The sequence below is a fragment of the Aethalodelphis obliquidens genome, unplaced genomic scaffold (assembly GCF_003676395.1).
Source record: "Aethalodelphis obliquidens isolate GAN/ISIS:26980383/991018 unplaced genomic scaffold, ASM367639v1 scaffold37, whole genome shotgun sequence".
NCBI lineage: Eukaryota > Metazoa > Chordata > Mammalia > Artiodactyla > Delphinidae > Aethalodelphis > Aethalodelphis obliquidens.
In genome coordinates this window covers 15,872,059-15,892,990 of record NW_020837981.1, presented here as the reverse complement: position 1 = coordinate 15,892,990, position 20,932 = coordinate 15,872,059, and the positions used below count along the sequence as shown (strand labels likewise).

Genomic DNA, 20,932 nt, shown 5'->3' with positions numbered 1-20,932 from the left:
AGTCTGCCTGCCAATGCAGGGGACACGGGTTCGTGCCCCGGTGCGGGAAGATCCCACATTGCCGTGGAGCGGCTGGGCCCTTGAGCCACGGCCGCTGAGCCTGCGCGTCCGGAGCCTGTGCTCCGCAACGGGAGAGGCCACAACAGTGAGAGGCCCGCGTACCGCAAAAAAATAAATAAATAAATAAAATAAAATAAAATGAAGAAACAAAATGTAAAGTAATAACTGACAGAAAAGTCTTTGGGAGAAAAAAGGATGGTTTGGAAAAGGTCTCTCCTTCAGGAAAACTTACTAATGTTATGGGAGGTCCACATAGGGTGCCCGAGCATCCCAGTATGCCTGAGACTGTCCTGGTTTTAGAACTGAAGATCCTGTATGCTGAGAAGTCCCTCAGTCTCAAGCAAACTGAAATGGTTGGTCATCGCTGCCCTTCCCACTCTAGAAAAGCATCATTACAGGGGGAAAAAACTTGCCCTCTGTGGTAATTAACATCTTTGGGAAGCAGCTGTGCAAGTGTAAGTCCACTCAGAACTTCTTTTCTATTGGGGAGGGTTGAGTTGGACCAACAGTCGCTGGGCATTTTCCTGAGTCTTTAAAAGTGCTTGCTTGCTGAGCTTTGAATTTCACATATTTTGTTCCTCAGAGTAACTAAGTCAAGGCCCTGAAACCATCCCAGCCCCTGCCATCTGACCAGAACAGGAGGCTCACAGTCTCTGCTCAGCCTCCTTTTACCCTGGCCACTATCCCATCCACCAGTCTCCTCCATCCAGCATCCCCCCTTTTGTGGCTCAGGCCATTCTTCTCCAGGAGGATGAAAGTACGAGGCTTCACATTTTTGCCCATCTTTGACTTCATCCCTCTGCTTCTGTCTGGTAGAAGATCCTGAATACCCACGTTCCTGAACCCATCCCACCCACTTTGTGGGCAGGTCAGGGAAATGAGGAAGGGAGGAAAAAACAAAACCACTATGCCTGTCCCAATTTCCCACCAGCAGTCCAGGGCTTGATCCTTCAAAAACCAAATCTTATCTAGATCAATGATCGTGCAGGCTGGTCACTGAAAAGGAAAAAAGGCTTTGGGAATGTAGTGGACATTGGCCACTAGATTTTGCAAATGGCAGCTCTAGAAGTGTTGGCTCAGGGAGCCAGTTTTTTTTTGTTTTCTGTTTTTTTTTTTTTTGCAGTGTGCGGGCCTCTCACTGTTGTGGCCTCTCCCATTGCGGAGCATAGGCTCTGGACACGCAGGCTCAGCGGCCATGGCTCATGGGCCCAGCCGCTCCACGGCATGTGGAATCTTCCCAGACCGGGGCACGAACCCGTGTCCCCTGCATCGGCAGGCGGACTCTCAACCACTGCGCCACCAGGGAAGCCCTGTTGTTATTATTAAAATACCTAATAGCTATTGGGCACTTACCATGTGCCAGGCACTGTGTTGACCACTTAACATGCGTTGTGTTTACATAACCTATGAGGTATTATCCATATTTTATAGCCAGGGAACAAAAGCTTTAAAAAGTTAAGTCAGGGACTTCCCTGGTGGTCCAGTGGTTCAGACTTCGCCTTCCAGTGCAGGGTGTGTGGGTTCAATCCCTGGTCGAGGAGCTAAGATCCCACAGGCCTCGCGGCCAAAAACAAAAACAAACAAACTCCAAAACATAAAAATCGAAGCAATATTGTAACAAATTCAATAAAGACTTTTTAAAAAATGGTCCACATCAAAAAAAAATCTAAAAAAAAAATGTTAAGTCATTTGCCCAAGGTCAACAGCTAGGAAGCTAAGATGCAAACCCAGCCTGTCTGACCCTAGTTTAACCCTGCTATACTGCCTCCTTAACTCTGTTTTTCACATAAGACTTCAGCAAAGGGGTGGGGGAGGGGTAGGTAGGGAAACAAAGGCAGCTCAAAAACCAAACAACCTGAAAGGTCACGTGGAGGGCACAGCAACAGCTACTTGTTATCCTCCTCCCTCTCCACTGTTTAGCCCTCTTCAGGACTCAAGTCAAAAAGTACCTGTTACAGGGTCTTCGGCCACACCAAACCATGGAGTGAAATATCTGGAGTAAAAGTCAAACGCTTGAGTCTGCCCATCAGGCTCTCCCTTGATGGTGAGAATGAGTCCTTTCACCTTCCCCGTGTTTTCCACTTGCGGCAGATTCTGTGTGTTCACTTTCAGGCTCTCCAGAAATGACCTTGTTCAGAAATGGGGTGGATCAGGACAAAGCCATTCAATAGACTACCCACTGCCCACACTCTGTAAAGCAGGCCAGGATGCAGCTTGCCAAATGGCTCACCAGGAGGGGAACAAAACTCTCTGGCTGTGTAAATCATGGTTTGACAGAACATGGCACAGCCAGACCAAGCCAGAGCCATAAATCTGGGTGCTCGGCCATCCCCAGGGTGCTGACGAAGCCAAAAATCTTGTTTACCTGTTGTAAGTATCACTGAGCCGGACCAGGAGCTTTCGGGTATCTGGGGAATAGCGGATGTCCTGAACCAGTGTGTCACCTATGGCAGTCTATGGAGACAGACCAAAACCTCCTCAGGAATTTATGAATTTGACCCATGTTTGGAGAGCAACCTCTCACGAGTGTCTGCTCTGTGCCAGGCACACCCAACATCTCCAATCCCAGGAGTTTCAGGTCAGTTTCGGGACTCAAGGTATTGCTCAAGAAGGCCAGTTTCCTGGCAGCCAGAGACCTTGATGAGGGTTGAGTTTACCCTCTGAGTTTAGCCAGAGATAGGCATTGTTCACACATGTTACTACGTCCCTCAACACACAACTCCTTCAGGTGGGTATTTTCCCCACAGATAAGAAGATTCAGAGAGGCCCAAGGTCACACACACACACACACACACACACACACACACACACACACACACCTTGACCCAGGTCTGAGGGGCCCTGGAGTCAAAGCTCTGAATTACTACTGTCTACTATCTGTAGAGGTGCGGGCTTCATGCCTGCCTCTTGGAGTTGTTGTGAGGATTAAGTGAAATAATATGTGGAGTTCCTGCAGCAGTAACTAGAAGCTTCCACATGGGAAGGACTCAGGGCCAGCAGTCTGATTGGAAGTGGGGACTAGGGCACTTGTCTCAAGGCTGCTCTGCTTGGCAAGCTCGCTGTTCTCACGTAGACTTTATGCTACAGATCAAGAACGTAGCAACATTTTCAACATTTTCTAGAGATACCCTGATTCACCCTTTACTGGGCTGCACATAGCCTCGCTCATATCCAAGACACTGTATGTGTCTTGTGCCCCTCCGAGTCATCCTGTGGCACCACCACCAGCTGCCTTCAGAACAGACAAGAGTTACACAGTAGTTGTCTGGTTGTCACTAGGTGGCTTCAGGTTCTCTAATCTTCTTTAGGGACTGAGGTGTTCTAGGTCCTATCGCCAAGACTCCCTCTGCCATGGGTGATGCCTGGAATGCTGCCTCTGTGACCACTGCTGACCAACGTTCCCGACCCCCCCCAGAAATGGGAACGCCTACAGCCCGATCCCATCTGCTCTCCGGGGCCTCTCAGTCTCTCTGAAGGGTCATTCTCTGCATGGATTCTTATGTCAATTTGAAAGTTTAATTCTCAGCTGAGAATCTTATTGCCAGTTTCTAGGAACACAAAATGACAATACTCACAATAAATAATCCTTCATCATCCTCATTTTACAAATGCCGACCCTGAGGCTTAGAGAGATCAGGTTAAGCTCTTTCTACCATGAACAAGGTCTAGCACTGTGAATATTTTCCATTTTCTTGCCAATATGTTTAAAGTAGTTCATTTATGAATTCGGCTTGTCTCCCAAAACTCAAGCCATAGGTAGAGCTGAGTGTAAAATCAGAATCCATGATACTTGCTTATACTCTGAAAACTTAAAGCAAAACACTAAAGAGATTATAAATCCTGAGTTGAAAATTCACTGAGAAATACCACAATACGCCATTTTACAGAATAATTTTTTCTCATGGCTGCCCTTGGCCTGGTCCTGACCTGGGCCCTTCCTGCTCTACAAACTAAGCACCTGGCCAACCAGGGCTGCTCTGGCCTTCTGGAATCTCTGGGAGACAACTGTAGTGCCTGCTGTACTGGGTGGCAGTGAGAATTAAATGAGATAATACATTAAAACACTTAGGGCTTCCCTGGTGGCGCAGTGGTTGAGAGTCCGCCTGCCGATGCAGGGGACACAGGTTCGTGTCCCGGTCCGGAAAGATCCCACATGCCGCGGAGCGGCTGGGCCCGTGAGCCATGGCCGCTGAGCCTGCGCGTCCGGAGCCTGTGCTCCGCAACGGGAGAGGCCACGGCAGTGAGAGGCCCGCGTACCGCAAAAAAAAAAAAAAAAAAAAAAAAACCACTTAGTGCGTGGCACTGCACAGGGGAGACTCTCAAAAATGTTCATTGTCATCATCGTCATCATAACCATCATCATCAAGCCCCATTCCCACACAGACTCCTTGAGGAGGCCGGTCTATGTATCTTGTCTTCTCTATCGAGGTTCCCATGCTTTCCTGCTCTCTTCCATCAAAGCACAGCCCTGTCATCTCAGGCGTATTCTCCGCTAAAGACATCAGGACTCCGACAGCTGCCAGGCAGTTTCCACTCTTTCCTTTCACTCTCAGCCTGCCACACGACAGTCTCCCCTCCCCCACCTTTCCATGGAGGCTAATTGGATAATGAAGAGTCAGGGAAAACTGGTCAACCTTCTCACTAAATAGATTTAATATTATTTTTCTTTTTTTTCTTCTGGCTGTGTAGGGTCTTTGTTGCAGCACAAGGGCCTCTCTCTAGTTGTGGCACACGAGCTTCTCTCTAGTTGTGGCTCTCGGGGTCTGTAGTTTGCGCACGACAGCTCTATCGTTGAGGCGCACGGGCTTAGTTGCCCCAAGGCATGTGGGGTCTTTGTTCCCTAACCAGGGATCAAACACCCATCCCCTGCATTGTAAGGTGGATTCTTTACCATTGGACCACCAGGGAAGTCCCTAGATTCAATATTAAAATTCAAATCTCAAATGCACGGTGCAGTATTCAACCAAGCTTAGAATGGAACACTTGTACTGGTAGAAGGCCTATCTGTTGAGATCAAATAGTACCGAATCTTTGTTCAAATGATAACAGATGATCGTATCACACGGCTCAGGTTTGATTCTTTTCACCAACCTTTATCAAATCCTCCACTTCATGGAAGTCCTAGATTGGGAAAAAAGACAAAACTACTGTAAAACAGGAAAGCTGTCAGTTTACGGCAATAATTAAAAAGAGCTGGGAATTCCCTGGCGGTCCAGTGGTTAGGATTCCATGCTCTCACTGCCGAGGGCCTGGTTCAATCCCTGGTCAGGGACCTAAGATCCCATAAGCCGTGCAGGGCAGCCAAAAGAAAAAAAAAAATTAAAAAGAGCTGACCTGGGGATGGGCTGGATAAAGAGGCAGGTCCAGGACGATACCATCCTCTTCTCTTCTGGCCTTTAGTTCCCCACTCAGAGTGACAAACGTTAGGGTGCTATTCATGTTTTCTGGCCAAAAAAAGAATTCTATTTTGTCAACTAGGAAACTTTTTGAAAGGAATCAAGAAATAGGAAAATAAACATTGTTATATAGTTGCATGTCTGTTTTGATCACTGTTATGTAGTCTTAGATTCTCTGGCAGTGTTGTTCTTTCCAGTAAAGGGGTCCCAGGTTTGGGTTACTTGGGTCAAGTGGAGAAAACTCTCACTGGATTCTAACTTGAGAACCAAGAACATAACTGATTGGACTTGACATCATGCTGTGCCCTTGAAAAAATTATTTAATCTCCTTAAACCTCAATTTCCTCATTAATAAAATGGGGTAATAACTAAAACTATACTAATTTCATTTTACCAGTAAATTGGGGGTAATAATTAAACATAGCTCATAGGGATGCTATAATGTTTTCTAATGCAGATTTTTAACTATCCCCCTATAATACTATAGAGTTATAAACTCTACTGGTTTAAGATAAGCCAAGGGGATGACAAATAGAACATACAGGTCATGTACAACAGTCTGAGATGAACAAACCAAGCTTACCATAAACAAACCAAACTATACATAAAATCTTGATTTAAAGATTAGATCACCAAACCTGATATAATATCCCTTCATGTTACTGATACAACTTAGGCCACTTATCTCAGTGTGGGTAACATTTTTAGTGAAAACAAAGATTTGTGACTTAATTCTTTTCTCTTCCCTAATATTTCTGTAATACTTAACCATATCTCAAAGGTGAGAAAATTCAGCACCGCTGATTAACTTTCACAGAATAAAATTTACATTCTGAAACCCAAAGTTTAATTCTTCTCATTATAATTGGTGTAAGACATCATTATTTACCAAGCATTTTCTCATGGAACCTCAGGCCCACCCTGTGGAGGACTATCAGGTCTTTCTTTGGTGCTACCACTTTGCAGTTCAACTTCTCCCTGTGTTCAGTTCTGCTTTCTTTTACTCCCTTAACAATACTGATCTCAAGAACACTGCCCCCAATTCTTCTGGCATGCCAGTGTGTCTCAGAGTCTGCTTTCTGGGCAAACCTGACCTGTTTATTTCCTTGTTTAACTTTCTGTTTGTGGTCTACACTTATTCATGGCTGCTTCCATCTCCACTATTAGGACATTTCCAGGCATCTCTCTGCCCCATTCCCACAAAGCCCTGATCTTTATCTATTATACTAAGTGTAGCTGAGATGAACACAGGTAGGATTAAGGTGCTGCATCCTCTCTTCACAGGGTAAATGTATACAGCGGGGGCTCATTAATATTTAAAATTCAGAGTAAAAAAGCTCTTATTGTGAAATGAATTTCAATGTGGGTGGGGACATATTCGGGGCAAAGTTATGTCTTTTGGTTCCCCAGTATCATATCATGTTAGACAACTATTCTGCCTTGCAAACTCTGCTCCTGTGTTTGTCGAAGAGACCAGAGAGCTCCTATTTAGAAGAAAATGGCATTCCAGGAAACAATGACCATGGCTTTCCAACATGCATGGTACATACTCTGAAATATCAAAGTGTTATAGAAGCTTGCTGTTTTTGTTTCTGCATAATAAATCGCATGAAATAAACTTTGCAGTGTCTTTATACCAGTCACTTTGGTTCACAGGAAAGAATGTGTGAGAGTTTTTTAAAATATTTGCTATTTGCTAAATGGTAAGTTCATAAAAGAAAATCACGTTACTTATTTTGTGAAACAGCACAGCTGCAGAAGCCAGGGTAGCGTGGCCACAGAGAGGAACCTCACTCACTGGTGTAAACCACCTTAATCCAAAGCAGGAACCTTCAGAGGAGAAAAAACCAGAGAGATGAGATCATTCCCATACAAGGGGGTCGTAAACTTTTCATTTTCTTATTCTTTTCTAAATATTTCATTAGCATGATTCATCACTGAAACGTGTTGTGAAAGGAGGAGCAAAGTCTAGGCAAGCCTCCTAGGGCCCCCCAGTGCTAGATCTGGAGCTGAAACACTCAAATTCACCAATACCTGCTCCCCCAGATGAAATGTAAACCAGATTAGAAGCTCCCCCGCTCTCTCCTATCTGCATGCAAATAGTAAATGGACATTTCCCTTAACTATCATTCCCCCACTGGAAAAGCAGCTTCTTGTGCCATTCAGGAATGGTTAAAAAAAAAGCGTATTTACTTTGTGTAAAGTTGTCAGTTGGGTGTAGTTTTTGGATAAAAGCAGTTTCAGAGAGATTCATTTCCTTTGCAATTTTTTGATGCATGTCTTCATCCAATTTCTAAATTAGAAACAAAAGGTTATTGAGACTCCAGAAACAAAAATCTGACTTCCTTGGACAGCAACTGCCACTAGTAAATAACAGTTTATTAATATTAAAAGTTATATGCCTAAAAGGAAATAATCACCAAGGAATTCAAGGCACTTTTATAAAGATGGTTTTTCAGAAATCCATGCATGCAACCATGTGAAGAGCTGTGGAGGTTAAAAGCTAGAACAGATTCTGAAAACCTACCGGCCTGGGCTATCCTTTGTCAGATTATTATCTAGTCTATCTGAGAGCATGTGTTCTCTTCTAAAAATAATTTCTGCAAATGGAAACTCCACAATCTCTCTTTCCTGTTGGATGAAGAGATGTCAGGTGCCCACTCTGAGCAGGCTGGACCACTCTGCCCCCATTTATGCACAGTTCACTCCCTTTCATGAGTCAGGCCTCAGGCCAGAGGTCACCTCCTCCAGAAAGCCTTCCGGACTGCTCTGTCTCTTCCCCAGTGCAGAGACCACCTGAAATTAGTTGCTATGTCCTTTTAATGTCTGTTCCCCCCACCTCTGACTCTGGCTCTATGAGAGCACCAACTGTGCTACTTTGCTTTGTCCTGATTTAGAACAATGCTTTTATTCATCCTGGGATGGAAGGAGGTCAATAAATATTTGCTAAGAGAATAATTATCCAGTTAACCTTCATTTTAAACACCCTCAATATAGATATTTTTATCCACTTACAGATAAACAAATTAAACACAGAAAGTTTATGTAATATCCTAAAAACACAATACGTCTAATAAATGGTAGACTGATTAAGAATGTGGGTTTTGCAAATGGTAAGAACCAGTGAATCTAGAGGAAAAGTATGTAGATGTTCATTCTTGAAATTTTTCTTAAGTTTTTTAATTTTTCAAAATAAAACAATTTTTTTAAAGTAGGCTTTGGAAACATACATAATTGGATTTGTAACCTGGGTCAGCTCCTAGAAACAGTGCAAGAGTGGGCAAGTCATTTCACCTCCTGGAGCCTCAGCTTCTATGCCTTTAAAGTGGGAATAATAGTACTTAGGTCGAAGGGTTATTGTGAAGACACCTACATACATATACATGCATAAACACACATATACACATTCCTCTTAACTCAAGGGAAAAAATGGGCTGAAGCATGAATTTTCTTTTTGAGAATGAAAAGCAATTTTTTTAATCAACAAAATGATCACTACTTAGATTTTGAATTCTAAAGAAATCTCAAGACATTAACTATACTCCAATAAAAATTTATTTTAAAAAAAAGAAATCTCAAGACAAATGCATTTTTGCTTTGGCAAAACTTACTATTCTTGAGCTCCTGAAACCCAGAAATAAGAATTATGCTTTATTCTAATAAATTCATAATTCACTTATCTGAGTTATGCAAGTTAAACACCCTTGTCTTTTAGTTGATTCAAATTCTTTTGAAACACTTTCTGTATACTCATATAACATTACAGATATGTTTACCTATTAAAGTTTCTGTATTGAAAAAAAAGGCATAAAACAGCAGTTGTGAAAAATCAGTCATGATTTTTAAAATATCAGCTGATGTAAAAATCCTAACAGGGGACTTACTAAGCTTTTCTTAAAGGAGCTCTGTATTAAAAATCTGTAGAGGCTCTGTAGTCCTACAGAAAGAGAAATCACTTAAGAAATAGATACTTATTTTCTGAAAAAAATAACACAACGGGTTTTTCTGTTTGTTTTTTACTTAATGTTTTTCTTTCAAAAGATTTAATCCAATAATGCATATAAAGTGCTCATCACAGTGCCTGATGCATAGTAAGTACTTGATAAACGTTACCTTTTTAAGTGGTTCAAAGCCAGTGCTTTAACCTGCCACGCCGCACTGCCTCCCCATAACAAGGAAATTATTATTATCCCTTTAACAGGCTGCAGGCAAGAAAACCAATGTCTATCAGATAAAATGGACTCCTGCAAGCAGAATCAATCACTGAGTGCCACGCTAGGCCACCAGCATCAGCACCATTCCCAAGGGAATGTGTTAGAAATGGAGAGTCTCAGGCCCTGCCCCAGACCTTCTGGATCAGAATCTCCATCTTAACCAGAAACCAGGTGATCTGTGAGCACATTAAAGTCTGGGGAGCCCTAGTGTGTAAGGTATGGTCCTCTGGTCAAGGGCCTGAGCCTCTCAGTTGAGAAGTCAAGATAGATACAGAAATCAGCAATGGATTTTGACATTAAGTACTCTAGGACTTTAAAGGTGAGGACTTGATGTGGACCTGGAAAAAGGGAAGATTTTGTTGAGTTCAACAGGAAAATGTGGGCAAAAAGCTTTGTATTGGGGACGCTTCTTGGGCAAATCACTTGACCTCACTTCTTTCTCCTTCTGTTAAATCTTTGACACTCTAGGATTCTGTAAGCTAAGGTAAGGAGAATTAGGATGGTAGGAATGAAGTGGAATGAGCACATGTCACACCTCTGGGCACCTGTGGGCCTGGGGAGTGAGAAGTCCCACCTGAGTAGAGGAGGGGGTTGGGTGCTGCTGAGGCCAACAAGGCAACAATGTTCAGAAGTGAACTCAAGCGCTTTGCAGTGGCCTGTTGAATGTTCTCCATGGAAACTGGCCCACCTGCCCGTGCATGTAACACCTGAGAGAAACTCAGAGCCATTTAATTCCCCAGTGCTGAGTCTGCAGTCACAGGTCTCAAAGGTGATTGAAGGGTTAATGAAGAAAAGCCTGGATTTGCCTCCTTGACTAAAGGAACCTGCTGTGCCTGCCAGTCCCTCCTGTATCTGATCTGGCCAAACTCCCTATCCTTGTCCTTCCTTTCTTTGCCTATTGCTTCCCGTGATCTTTAGGACCAGAGCCTCTAAAAGTATTAAAGCATTTCGCATTGTAGCCAAGCTCACCATCTATTGGTAATAGATTCCTTTGCAAATGGGCTTTTTTGCACATCAGCTAAAACACACACTTCACAGACCATCAACTCTTTAATCTTCTCTGCTTTGGTATATTTCACCAATTACAATTTGAATTTCTATAAGTGCAATTTCTGCCCCAGAACACTGAAAATGCACCTGCTATTTGCCTGAGGGGCCAGAGACAATGTAGAAAGTATGATAGTAGCAGCCCTCAATGTGCACCACATGTGGCTGAATTTCTACACTGGAACCAAAGATCAAAATAATGGTGAATCATGAGAAGATTAATATTGCTTCAACTTGGAGAGCTTTAGGAAAAAAAGAATGAGACTACATTCATTCAAAATACTGAATTTTGGTTCCAATAATGTTTCCATTTTACACTACAAGCTTATTTTTAAACGTAACATAATAGTTTCAAACCAAACCGATAACTGTTAGTTCTCTTGCTTTAATATCCATTTCCTTTTGCCAATTTCACATGAGTCAAGCTTCCAGCAGCAAAATTAGAGCCATGTTTGTTTTTCTGCCTTCCAATGTACTGCCTTGGGACACTGAGGTTCCATCACTATATGGCCCACAAAAGATTAATGATCAGAAAATCAGAGTAAAGTTTTAAAATACTCCCACCTTGTGGCAGTTTAGAAATATGACAGCCTAAACAGGACAGTCCTGCTCTGTTCCTTTGTCCCTCTGCTTTCCTTCCAGCGACGTTAAAGCACTTGGATGTAGAAAGTTCTAAATCATCTAGGAATGGGAGATTCCTTTCGAGGCACTTGGATTTCCGATTGTAAAGTTATGCCCATACAATGCAGCACTCAAACTTCAGGCCATCTTCAGTTGCTTCTAATGGATCTTATAGATGCTTAGTGTCTCCAGCTCCATCACAGAACCCAAAGAACATACTCACTTTGCATACCCTGCCCACCCCTCCCTACCAATGAGAACAAAAGATGAATAACTGTTGGCTAACTAGAACTCTTAGAAGGAGATTTTGCCATAGTATCACTGATTATAATATTTTCACTTTCACTCAACAGATATCTATTTAGTGCCTCCCATGTGCTAGGCCTTGTGTGTTGGAACAAGTCAGAATAGATTAAGATCTCATGGAATGTACAGTAGTGAGAGAGACAGGCATTGAATGAATTACAACAAGAGTGATGCATGTTATCAACTGGGAAAGGGTGCCGTGGGAGCACATAAAAGAGGAAGATATCTTAGTCTAGTATTGAGTACAGTGGGTTAAAAGCATGGGCCCTGCAGTCAGGCAGACCTGGGGTGGGATTCTGAAGTCAGCCATTTAACCTTCTTCTGCCTCCATTTTCTCATCTGTAAAATGGGGATAATAATAATAAGACCTACTCATAGAGTGGTTGTGAGGGTGAAATGAAATAATATATGAAAAGAAATTAGCACAGTATGTATCTGGCTGAACTTGCCTGAAGTCACTGCCCTCAAAGCTGAGAGTTATGTTCTAGAAGCCAGTGAGGATACTTGGGAAGCAGCAATTCCCACATTAACATTTCCTCTTCCTTTGCGTTGCTCTCTTCCCTCAAATACTTGGCAAAGGAAAACACTTCAATGTCCTAGAAGAATCTTCTCTGCACTTTGCATCATTTTTCTGGGCATAAAAATGAGATATGAGGTTGTAACCCTCTAGAAACCCCAGGAGCCTCTGACCCAGTGTGGTCACACTGAGCCAGTGATCCTCTCTCTAAGGAAGGGCAGCAAGTTTGGAAATGGCCACTGCACATGAGTTAAAGCATGGATTGAACACAGCATTGCTATACACCTGTTTTTCTTTAAATATATAACCCACCAACCTGTAAAACGGGCTTTTGGTTGTCCCTAAATTTAACCAGAAAAACCAGAACAGCAAGTACTTTAGGAACTAAAACTAAGCATTCGTCTTTAAAAGTGTGAAGCCAGGGACTTCCCTGGCGGTCCAGTGGTTAAGAGGTCACTTTCCAAAGCAGGGGGTGCAGGTTCGATCCCTGGTTGGGGAGCTAAGATTCCCACATGCCTCAGGGCCCGAAAAACCAAAACAAAACAGAAGCAATATTGTAACAGACTCAATAAAAACTTAAAAAAAAAAAGTGTGAAGCTGATCCTCCTTGCTGTCACTGGAAATGATTAGTAGTGTTTAAAAGAATAGAAACACACATATATGAATATTACATTTGATCCTAGCACAGTGTCCAGCTTATGGTAGACAGCCAGTAAAGGCCAGCTGAATCGGGATAAATAAATATACTGGGCACACAACAAAGTTGTTTTTATGGATAATTTAAACAGGAAAACTCCAGAATAAGCCTCTCTTTAGAGAAGGTATCTTCTGAAACAATGGTTTTCAACTGGGGGCTTTCTCTAGTTGCGGCAAGCGGGGGCTGTTCTTCGTTGCGGTGCTCGGGCTTCTCATTGCCGTGGCTTCTCTTGTTGCAGAGCACAGGCTCCAGGTGCACGGGCTTCAGTAGTTGTGGCTCATGGGCTCCAGAGTGCAGGCTCAGTAGTTGTGGCACACGGGCTTAGTTGCTCCACGGCATGTGGGATCTTCCCAGACCAGGGCTCGAACCTGTGTCCCCTGCATTGGCAGGCGGATTCTTAACCACTGAGCCACCAGGGAAGCACCTACATTAAAACTCTTGACAAGCAGATTTAGTCAATTTCACAAGTCCTTGACGTGAAGCTATGTTTGCCATATTGTTTCTAAACAAAGTTCACATTTTAGAATCCGGCTGTTATTCTCTCACTAATACTCCTAAGCTCTTGTGTTACTTGACAAAGCCTATTAACTTTATTACTCTCTGCACTTTGTGGTTGGAAAATGCCAACTGCAAGGTTGCATGATGAATGCATCATCAAAGTAAGATGAGGACTCTTTGTTTTGTTTTGTTTTATTTATTTACTTATTTTTGGCTGCGTTGGGTCTTCGTTGCTACGGGCGGGCTTTCTCTAGTTGCAGTGAGTGGGGGCTACTCTTCTTTGCGGTGTGTGGGCTTCTTGTGGGGTCTTCTCGTTGCGGAGCATGGGTTCTAGGCGCGGGGGCTTCAGTAGTTGTGGCGTGTGAGCTCAGTAGTTGTGGTAGGTGGGCTCCAGAGCGCAGGCTCAGTAGCTGTGGCGCAGGAGCTTAGTTGCTCCATGGCACGTGGGATCTTCCCGGAGCAGGGCTCAAACCGGTGTCCCCGCATTGGCAGGCAGATTCTTAACCACTGCGCTACCAGGGAAGCCCAAGGTAAGATGAGGACTCTTGATCACCATTTTGCTGCTCCATTTGACGGAGAAAATAAGTATACCAAAGACTCAATTAACAATATTCACCTGTCTCAGTAAAACCTCAGCCATTCTCCATCTTGATTTACACTAGAATCACCCGGGGAGCTTTAAAAAACAGTGCTGCTTGGGTCCCACCCCCAGAGATTCTATTGTGATTGGCTGAGCATAGGAATTTTTAAAGCACCTCAGGTGATTTTAATCTGCAGTCAGCTTGATGTTTGCACTCAAAGGCCCCAACTTAATAAGACTTTTTTTAATGTGTTATTTTTTTATTGGAGTATAACTGCTTTACAATGTTGTGTTAGTTTCTGCTGTACAGTGAAGTGAGCCAGGTATAGGTATACATATATGCCCTCCCCCACCCCACATCCCACCCATCTAGGTCATCACAGAGCACAGAGCTGAGCTCCTTGTGCTATACAGCAGGTTCCCACTAGCTATCTATTTTACTCATGGTAGTGTATTTATGTCACACTTAATCTCCCAATTCATCCCACCCTCCCCTTCCCCCCACTCCCCACCGTGTTCTCTACCTCTGCCTTTCTATTTCTGCCCTTTAAGATCATCAGCTGCTTACTGTGTTCCTGAAGTAATTTTCAGAAAATCTACTCTTGTACTAACTGCTCTGAGTAGAAGCGTACCTTGGCTTGTTTCCTAACACCCAGGTAACAACACAAAGCATCTAAGGTCAAAGAAACTTTGACTATTCTGTTAAAACTTATCCAATCAAAGAGCCATTTTTAAAATGAGACTTTCAGTAAGCTGAGTTCTCTCTATGTTAGAGCTTAATTCCTTCTATCTACTACATTACTTAAGTCCTTGCAAAACTTAAGTACGTCTCATCTTTGGTCCTGAAAAGAATTTCTAATTGTCTGAACTATAGGTAAGGTTAAAAATATCCAGCTAGAATCTTTTAAGCTAAATGTAGTATCAGCCATGTCCAGTCACATAAAACTCATCTAATTTCATTCTCCTCCCCATTTGGTGCTAACTAAATGAAAACACAGAGGCTACAAGGAGCTCGAGCTCTTTTTTGGGGGGGCGGGGGCGGGGGTCTCAACTACCAAACCACCAGGGAAATCCCCCACACACTTTTTTTTTTAATTGGCTCTAGTTCTTCTTTACATGAATCTTCATTTCTCTTACACCTGCATCTAGGTGTAAGCAGTCTCATCATAAGATTTGGTCAATATCAACTTGCAGACATGAACATTGCTGATATCATTTGACAAAGAAAACAAACCAGAGAGGTACACAAATAGGTGGGTCTGATTTTTTTTTTTTTTTTTTTTTTAGGAAATACTTGGTTCTACAGGAATCTAGGATTTGAGGCACTGCACTTCAAAACAAAATACTACTTACATTTTCTAGGAGGCAAACAGCAGCAGGATTCCCACGAAATGCTTTTGCTGTGAATGCATCTGCTATGAAAATAGGGAACTTCATTTTCCTTGCAATGTTTCTGCAAGCTCTCAAAATTGCTAGTAGCCTGCTTTCATGCTTGTTGCTGCAAAAAATCAAAAAGTTAATGATTTACTAGCATTTTCCAGGTACAAAGTCAAGCAATTATTCTAACACACCTAACACACATTTAAAGTGATCCTCTGATTTTAAGCCTCTAAATTGAATTTGTTTTAAATTACTGGATTAATATTTTTTCATAGTGTACACATACTTAACAACATAATCATATTCCTAGAGTAGCCAAAACTACATTAGGCTATGCTTTTAATGAAGTGCATGAAATTTTCAAGGGGCATATATGTTGCTTATAGTTTCCCAATGAATATTACTGCCCTTTTAAAATAATGCATTTTTTCTAATTATAAAAGTATGCCCATTATCGCTTCCTTAGTGGCGCTGTGGTTGAGAATCCTCCTGCCAATGCAGGGGACACAGGTTCAAGCCGTGGTCCAGGAAGATCCCACATGCCGCGGAGCAACTAAGCCCGTGTGCTACAACTACTGAGCCTGCACTCTGGAGCCCATGAGCCACAACTACTGAAGCCCGTGCACCTGGAGCCTGTGCTCTGCATGAAGAGAAACCCACGCACTGCAAAGAAGAGTAGCCCCCGCTCGCCGCAGCTGGAGAAAGCCCACGCGCAGCAACAAAGACCCAACGCAGCCAAAAATAAATAAATTTATATTTTTTTACAATGCCCATTATAAAAAAAACTTGGAAAATCAAAAAGTGACTCATAACCATGTAAATCAGCAATAACTTTTTTTTTTGGACTTAACATAATCAAAGGAGCCTCATGCTTTAATTTTGTGTTATTTTATAAATCTGCAGATGGAGACTTTTTAACTCATGATATAGATTTGTTAAAATAAAGCTTTTCATTATAAGAATAACACTTTCTCTTTACTGAAAACCTGTAAAATATAGAAAAGCAGGGTGGGGAGGGGATCTCCTGTATTCTCATGCCCTACAGAGAGAAATTCTGTTAAACATTCTCAGTGTTTCTTTTGCTTTACTAGAAAGCATGGGTTTTGTCATAGGCATGGAGGGATTCTTCCCTCCCAAAGTTATAGAACTTTTAAAATATTCAGCAAATTAGAAGGTGCTTTGTTTAAATCTAAAAGAAATTAACCTATCCTAACATGTATTTCTTGTTCTCAACATTAAGATAAATAACAGTGGGACGCCTTGCTGGCGGCCACACCTGGCACCAGCCCACTGGCAGCTCCCAGGCCTACAGGTTTCTTTTTCTTTTCTTTGTGTGTAATTTATTATACAAGTGTTTTGCTTAACTTTCTTGCCAAATGCCTACGTTTTTCTGCCTTTTTTTTTTTAGGTATAACTGATGTATTACTTTCAGGTGTACAACATACTGATCCGATATTTTTATATATTGGGAAATGATCTACCACAATCATTAACTACCTAGTTAATCCATCACCATACAAAGTTACAAAAAAAGGGTTTTTTTTGTGTGTGATGAAATTTTGAAGATCTACTCTCTTAGCAGCTTTCAAATATGCAATACATTATTGCTAACTATAGTCACCATGCTGTACATGACATTCCCGGGACTTATTTATTTTACAACTGTAAGTTTGTACCTTTTGACCCCCTTCAATAACTTCAGTAAGGTTGCACCTTCTGACCTCCAAGCAATAACATTATTAATATTTTAGATATACAGTTTTTAATCATAATTTTTACCCTTTTAACAGTATAGCATGAGTATAAATGCTTCAAAAACATCATTTTAATAGATTTACAATAGGTTCATGCATATGCTATAAATTATTTAACTATTTCCCCTTTGGTGAGTATTTATTTCTAATTTTTCACTTGTAAAGATAATGTAGTGATCAAATTTTTTGACTGTAAATCTTGGTCTGCATTTCTGATTCTTTAATTATAATAGATTCCCAAAAACCAAATCCCTGGGTCAAAGTGTACAGACATCTTAACTTACACATACAGTTAAATTTATCTTCAGGGCTTCCCTCGTGGTGCAGTGGTTAAGAATCCGCCTACCAATGCAGGGGACACGGGTTCAAGCCCTGGTCCGGGAAGATCCCACATGCCACGGAGCAACTTAGCCTGTGCGCCACAACTATTGAGCCTGCGCTCTAGAGCCCGCGAGCCACAACTACTGAGCCCATGTGCCACAACTACTGAAGCCCACGTGCCTAAAGCCCGTGCTCTGCAACAAGAAAAGCCACCGCAATGAGAAGCCCACACACCGCAACGAAGAGTAGCCCCCGCTCGCAGCAACCAGAGAAAGCCTGCGCACAGCAATGAAGACCCAACGCAGCCAAAAATAAATAAACGAATAATTGTTTAAAATTTATCTTCAGAGAGTGTATCAACTTAGCATATGAGAATGCCCCACCATTGGTGATCTGATAGATTTTAAAATACCTTGAACTTTCATTTGTGTTTCTTGGATTATTCTAACCAGACTGCAAAGAGCATAAAGTCAGAACCTCTTCTTGTTTTTCTTTGCTACTAAAATCTCAGTTTCTAGAACAGTGCCTGACACAATAAATGTTTATTGAATTAAGTAAATAATATACTGAGCATGCATCACAACTGAACTTTCATACATTGACTGGCAAATACTTAGGGCTTCTCAACATGGTATCATCTGCCAGCCAACATTTCAGTTTCAGTAGCATCACCATTACTGACAGTACACTGCAGTTTGTTGATGTAATTATTTGGAAATTTTATTACAGATTGCCTTTATTATTTTAGAAAAATTGAATAGAGACCAGAAACAAATTAAAGTTCTGACAATGAAGCATAGTTTTCATAAATAGAATTGACACTGTTACAGAAATCATAGGTATGCCAAAAGGAGCAAGTTTTTAGCCTCATTGAACTACAGCCCCGTTGGTCTCAGCCATCAGCTATGTGTTCAATTGGATGAGAAAATCTATATTGAAAAGACTGTATAACTTTTCTACAGAGATCATAAATTACATGTTTATGTTTTTAAAATGTTTCTTTAGATAGTCTTGTTTTCTTGCTCTAATTTGGTACAGAAAAATAAAATTCTACAACTAAGTACTTTATCAGGCTTCTAGAAATACTGCATTGCTTCTCAAGTGAGAACATTTCTTTAAAGGGAAAAATCCTCCAAGACTCTAATATCCAATGTCATTTGCCTGTTTGACAACAACTCCTCTCCACCCCACCCCTCCCACACACACACTTGCACTTCTCTTTTTCTAAAAGAACTCTGATTTTGTTTGGGGAGGCAATGCGCCCGGCCCCATCAATGTATCATAAATGGTCTAAGCCAATCTGTATGATTTCATTCTCCTGTGCCAGATGCTCCCTCTTCCAGATCCTCTTGCAGCTAGAGATGGCCATAGGACCCATTTAGAGCAAGATTGCTGGAGAGATTCTAGGGACAATCTTTGGCTTTCTGATAAAAGGGGCAGATGGGAAAGGAAAATGGACAGCCTCTTTTTCCCCCTCCTCTTTTTCCTGTCTTGCTGATGCCTGGAAATGCAACGATCATCTTTTGACCATGAGGTGACAAATATGAAGAGAAAAAGCTAACAAACTAGGTAAGGAAGAAATAGTATAGGTTCTTTACAATGTAGTTAACCTGCTAAATCAATGTTAGATCCTCCTACTTCCAGACTTCTTAAGTAAACAGCAAATATCCTTAAGGTTCAAACTATTGTCAATCCATGGAGTAGCCAAAATAATGGCCGAAGTAGCCAAAGGTGTCCACATTCTAATTCCAAGAACTTGTTAATGTGCTATGTTGCATGGCAGCAGGGAATTAAGGTTGCATATGGGATTAAGGTTGCTAATCAACTGATTTTTTTTTTTCAACATTTGAAGGCAGGACTTTTAAAAAAAATTTTATTTTTATCTTTGGCTGCATTGGGTCTTCCTTGTTACGCGTGGGTTTTCTCTAGTTGTGGTGAGTGGGGGCTACTCTTCGTTGCGGTGCGCGGGCTTCTCATTGTGGTGGCTTCTCTTGTTGCAGAGCATGGGCTCTAGGTGCACAGGCTTCAGTGGTTGCAGCAAGCGGGTTCGGTAGTTGTGGCACCCAGCCTCAGTAGTTGTGGCTTGTGGGATCTAGAGCACAGGCTCAGTAGTTGTGGCACATGGGCTTAGTTGCCCCGCAGCATGTGGGATCTTCCCAGACCAGGGATCAAACCCGTGTCCCCTGTATTGGCAGGTGGATTCTTAACCACTGCACCACCAGGGAAGTTCCAACTGACCTTAAAATAAGATTATTTTGGATTATCCCAGTGGACTAAATGTCACAGGGGTCATTAAAAGTGGAAGAGGGAGGCAGAAAAGTTCAAGGCAGTGATTTGAACATGCTGTGCTGCTGGGTTAAAGACAGAGGAAGGAGACACAAGCCAAGAAATATAGATAGCCTCTAGAAATTGAATAAGGTGGGACTTCCCTGGTGGTCCAGTGGTTAAGAATCCGTGCTCCCAATGTAGAGGGCATGGGTTTGATCCCTGGTCAGGGAAGTTCCTCGACCCCATGCCATGGAGCATGGCCAAAACAAACAAAAAAAATTGAACAAGGCAAGGAAACAAATTCTCCCCTAGAACCTCTAGAAGGAACAAATCTGGATTAGTCAGTTGAGGATGCCATAACAAACCATAGACTGTGTGGCTTAAACAACAGAATTTCTTTTCTCACAATCTTGAGGCTGGGAAGTCCCAGATCAAGATTGATTTTATCCCAGTGAGACCTATTTTGGATTTGTGACCTTCAGAACTATAAAATAATAAATTTGTGTTATTGTTACTCACTAAATTTGTGATAATTTGTTATAGCAGCAACAGGAAATGAACACAATCCAGTATTCTGTTACTTGCAGCCCAGCAAAATCCTAACTGCTGCACAAATTTCCAAGAACAATAATAATAAATACTTACTGAGCACTTATTATGTGCTAGACATGGTTCTAAGAGCATTTAATCCTCAGAGCATCTCATGAGATAGATCCTTATTATAATCTCCATTTCCATTTTACAGGTGAATAAACAGAGGCTCAGAAATTTTAAGTAACTTGCCCAAGGTCACATATTTAGGCAATGCCTAAATTTGAACCCAAATAGTCTAATTGAAGAGTCCATGTTGTTAACCACCGTGCCTTAGAATATATCCCAGGACCAGAATTTGAGGAACTCTTACTTAAGGAACTAAAATCTTAGTTCCGTGAAATTGTAAACTACCACTGCATAAGAGAAATTTTGTCTTAAGTGTTAAAATACTTTAACATCTTTGAAATGAAATGAAAACTCAAGAGTTTAAAAATTCTCTTAGAATTTGCAGACACTCAAGAATACAAAGGACCCTGGTACAAGAAACACTAAATAATTGTACTATGTATGAAAACTAAACAAGATTTCTGATTAAGTAAAAAGAGCTCTTGGTCAAGTGTGAAAGTTTCTTAAGCATTTTTATTTGTTCTAGAACAGTGCTTTTCAGATTTTAGCATTCATCAGAATCACCTGTGGGGATGTATTAAAACACAAATTGCTGGACTCCATGCCCAGAATT

At 41.8% G+C, this 20,932-nt stretch overlaps 2 protein-coding genes across 5 annotated transcripts in view; both read right to left on the bottom strand.

Moving 5' to 3' along the window:
- Positions 1–15,398, bottom strand: part of PBLD (phenazine biosynthesis like protein domain containing) — a 52,166-nt gene extending 36,768 nt beyond the window's left edge. For all 3 annotated transcript variants that reach the window (XR_003437914.1, XR_003437913.1, XM_027130117.1), the window contains exons 1-7: positions 15,290–15,398; positions 7,650–7,749; positions 7,188–7,286; positions 5,395–5,504; positions 5,152–5,181; positions 2,426–2,514; positions 2,010–2,188 (exon numbers count right to left, since the gene is read on the bottom strand). Coding sequence is in view for 1 of the 3 variants with exons in the window: in XM_027130117.1 (XP_026985918.1) it covers positions 2,010–2,188; positions 2,426–2,514; positions 5,152–5,181; positions 5,395–5,504; positions 7,188–7,286; positions 7,650–7,749; positions 15,290–15,373 (691 nt within the window). In the remaining 2 variants the exon portion in view is untranslated. The remainder of the gene's footprint in view (positions 1–2,009; positions 2,189–2,425; positions 2,515–5,151; positions 5,182–5,394; positions 5,505–7,187; positions 7,287–7,649; positions 7,750–15,289) is intronic.
- Positions 15,290–20,932, bottom strand: part of RUFY2 (RUN and FYVE domain containing 2) — an 82,890-nt gene continuing 77,247 nt past the window's right edge. For both annotated transcript variants that reach the window (XR_003437912.1, XM_027130102.1), the window contains one exon: positions 15,290–15,434. Coding sequence is in view for 1 of the 2 variants with exons in the window: in XM_027130102.1 (XP_026985903.1) it covers positions 15,423–15,434 (12 nt within the window). In the remaining variant the exon portion in view is untranslated. The remainder of the gene's footprint in view (positions 15,435–20,932) is intronic.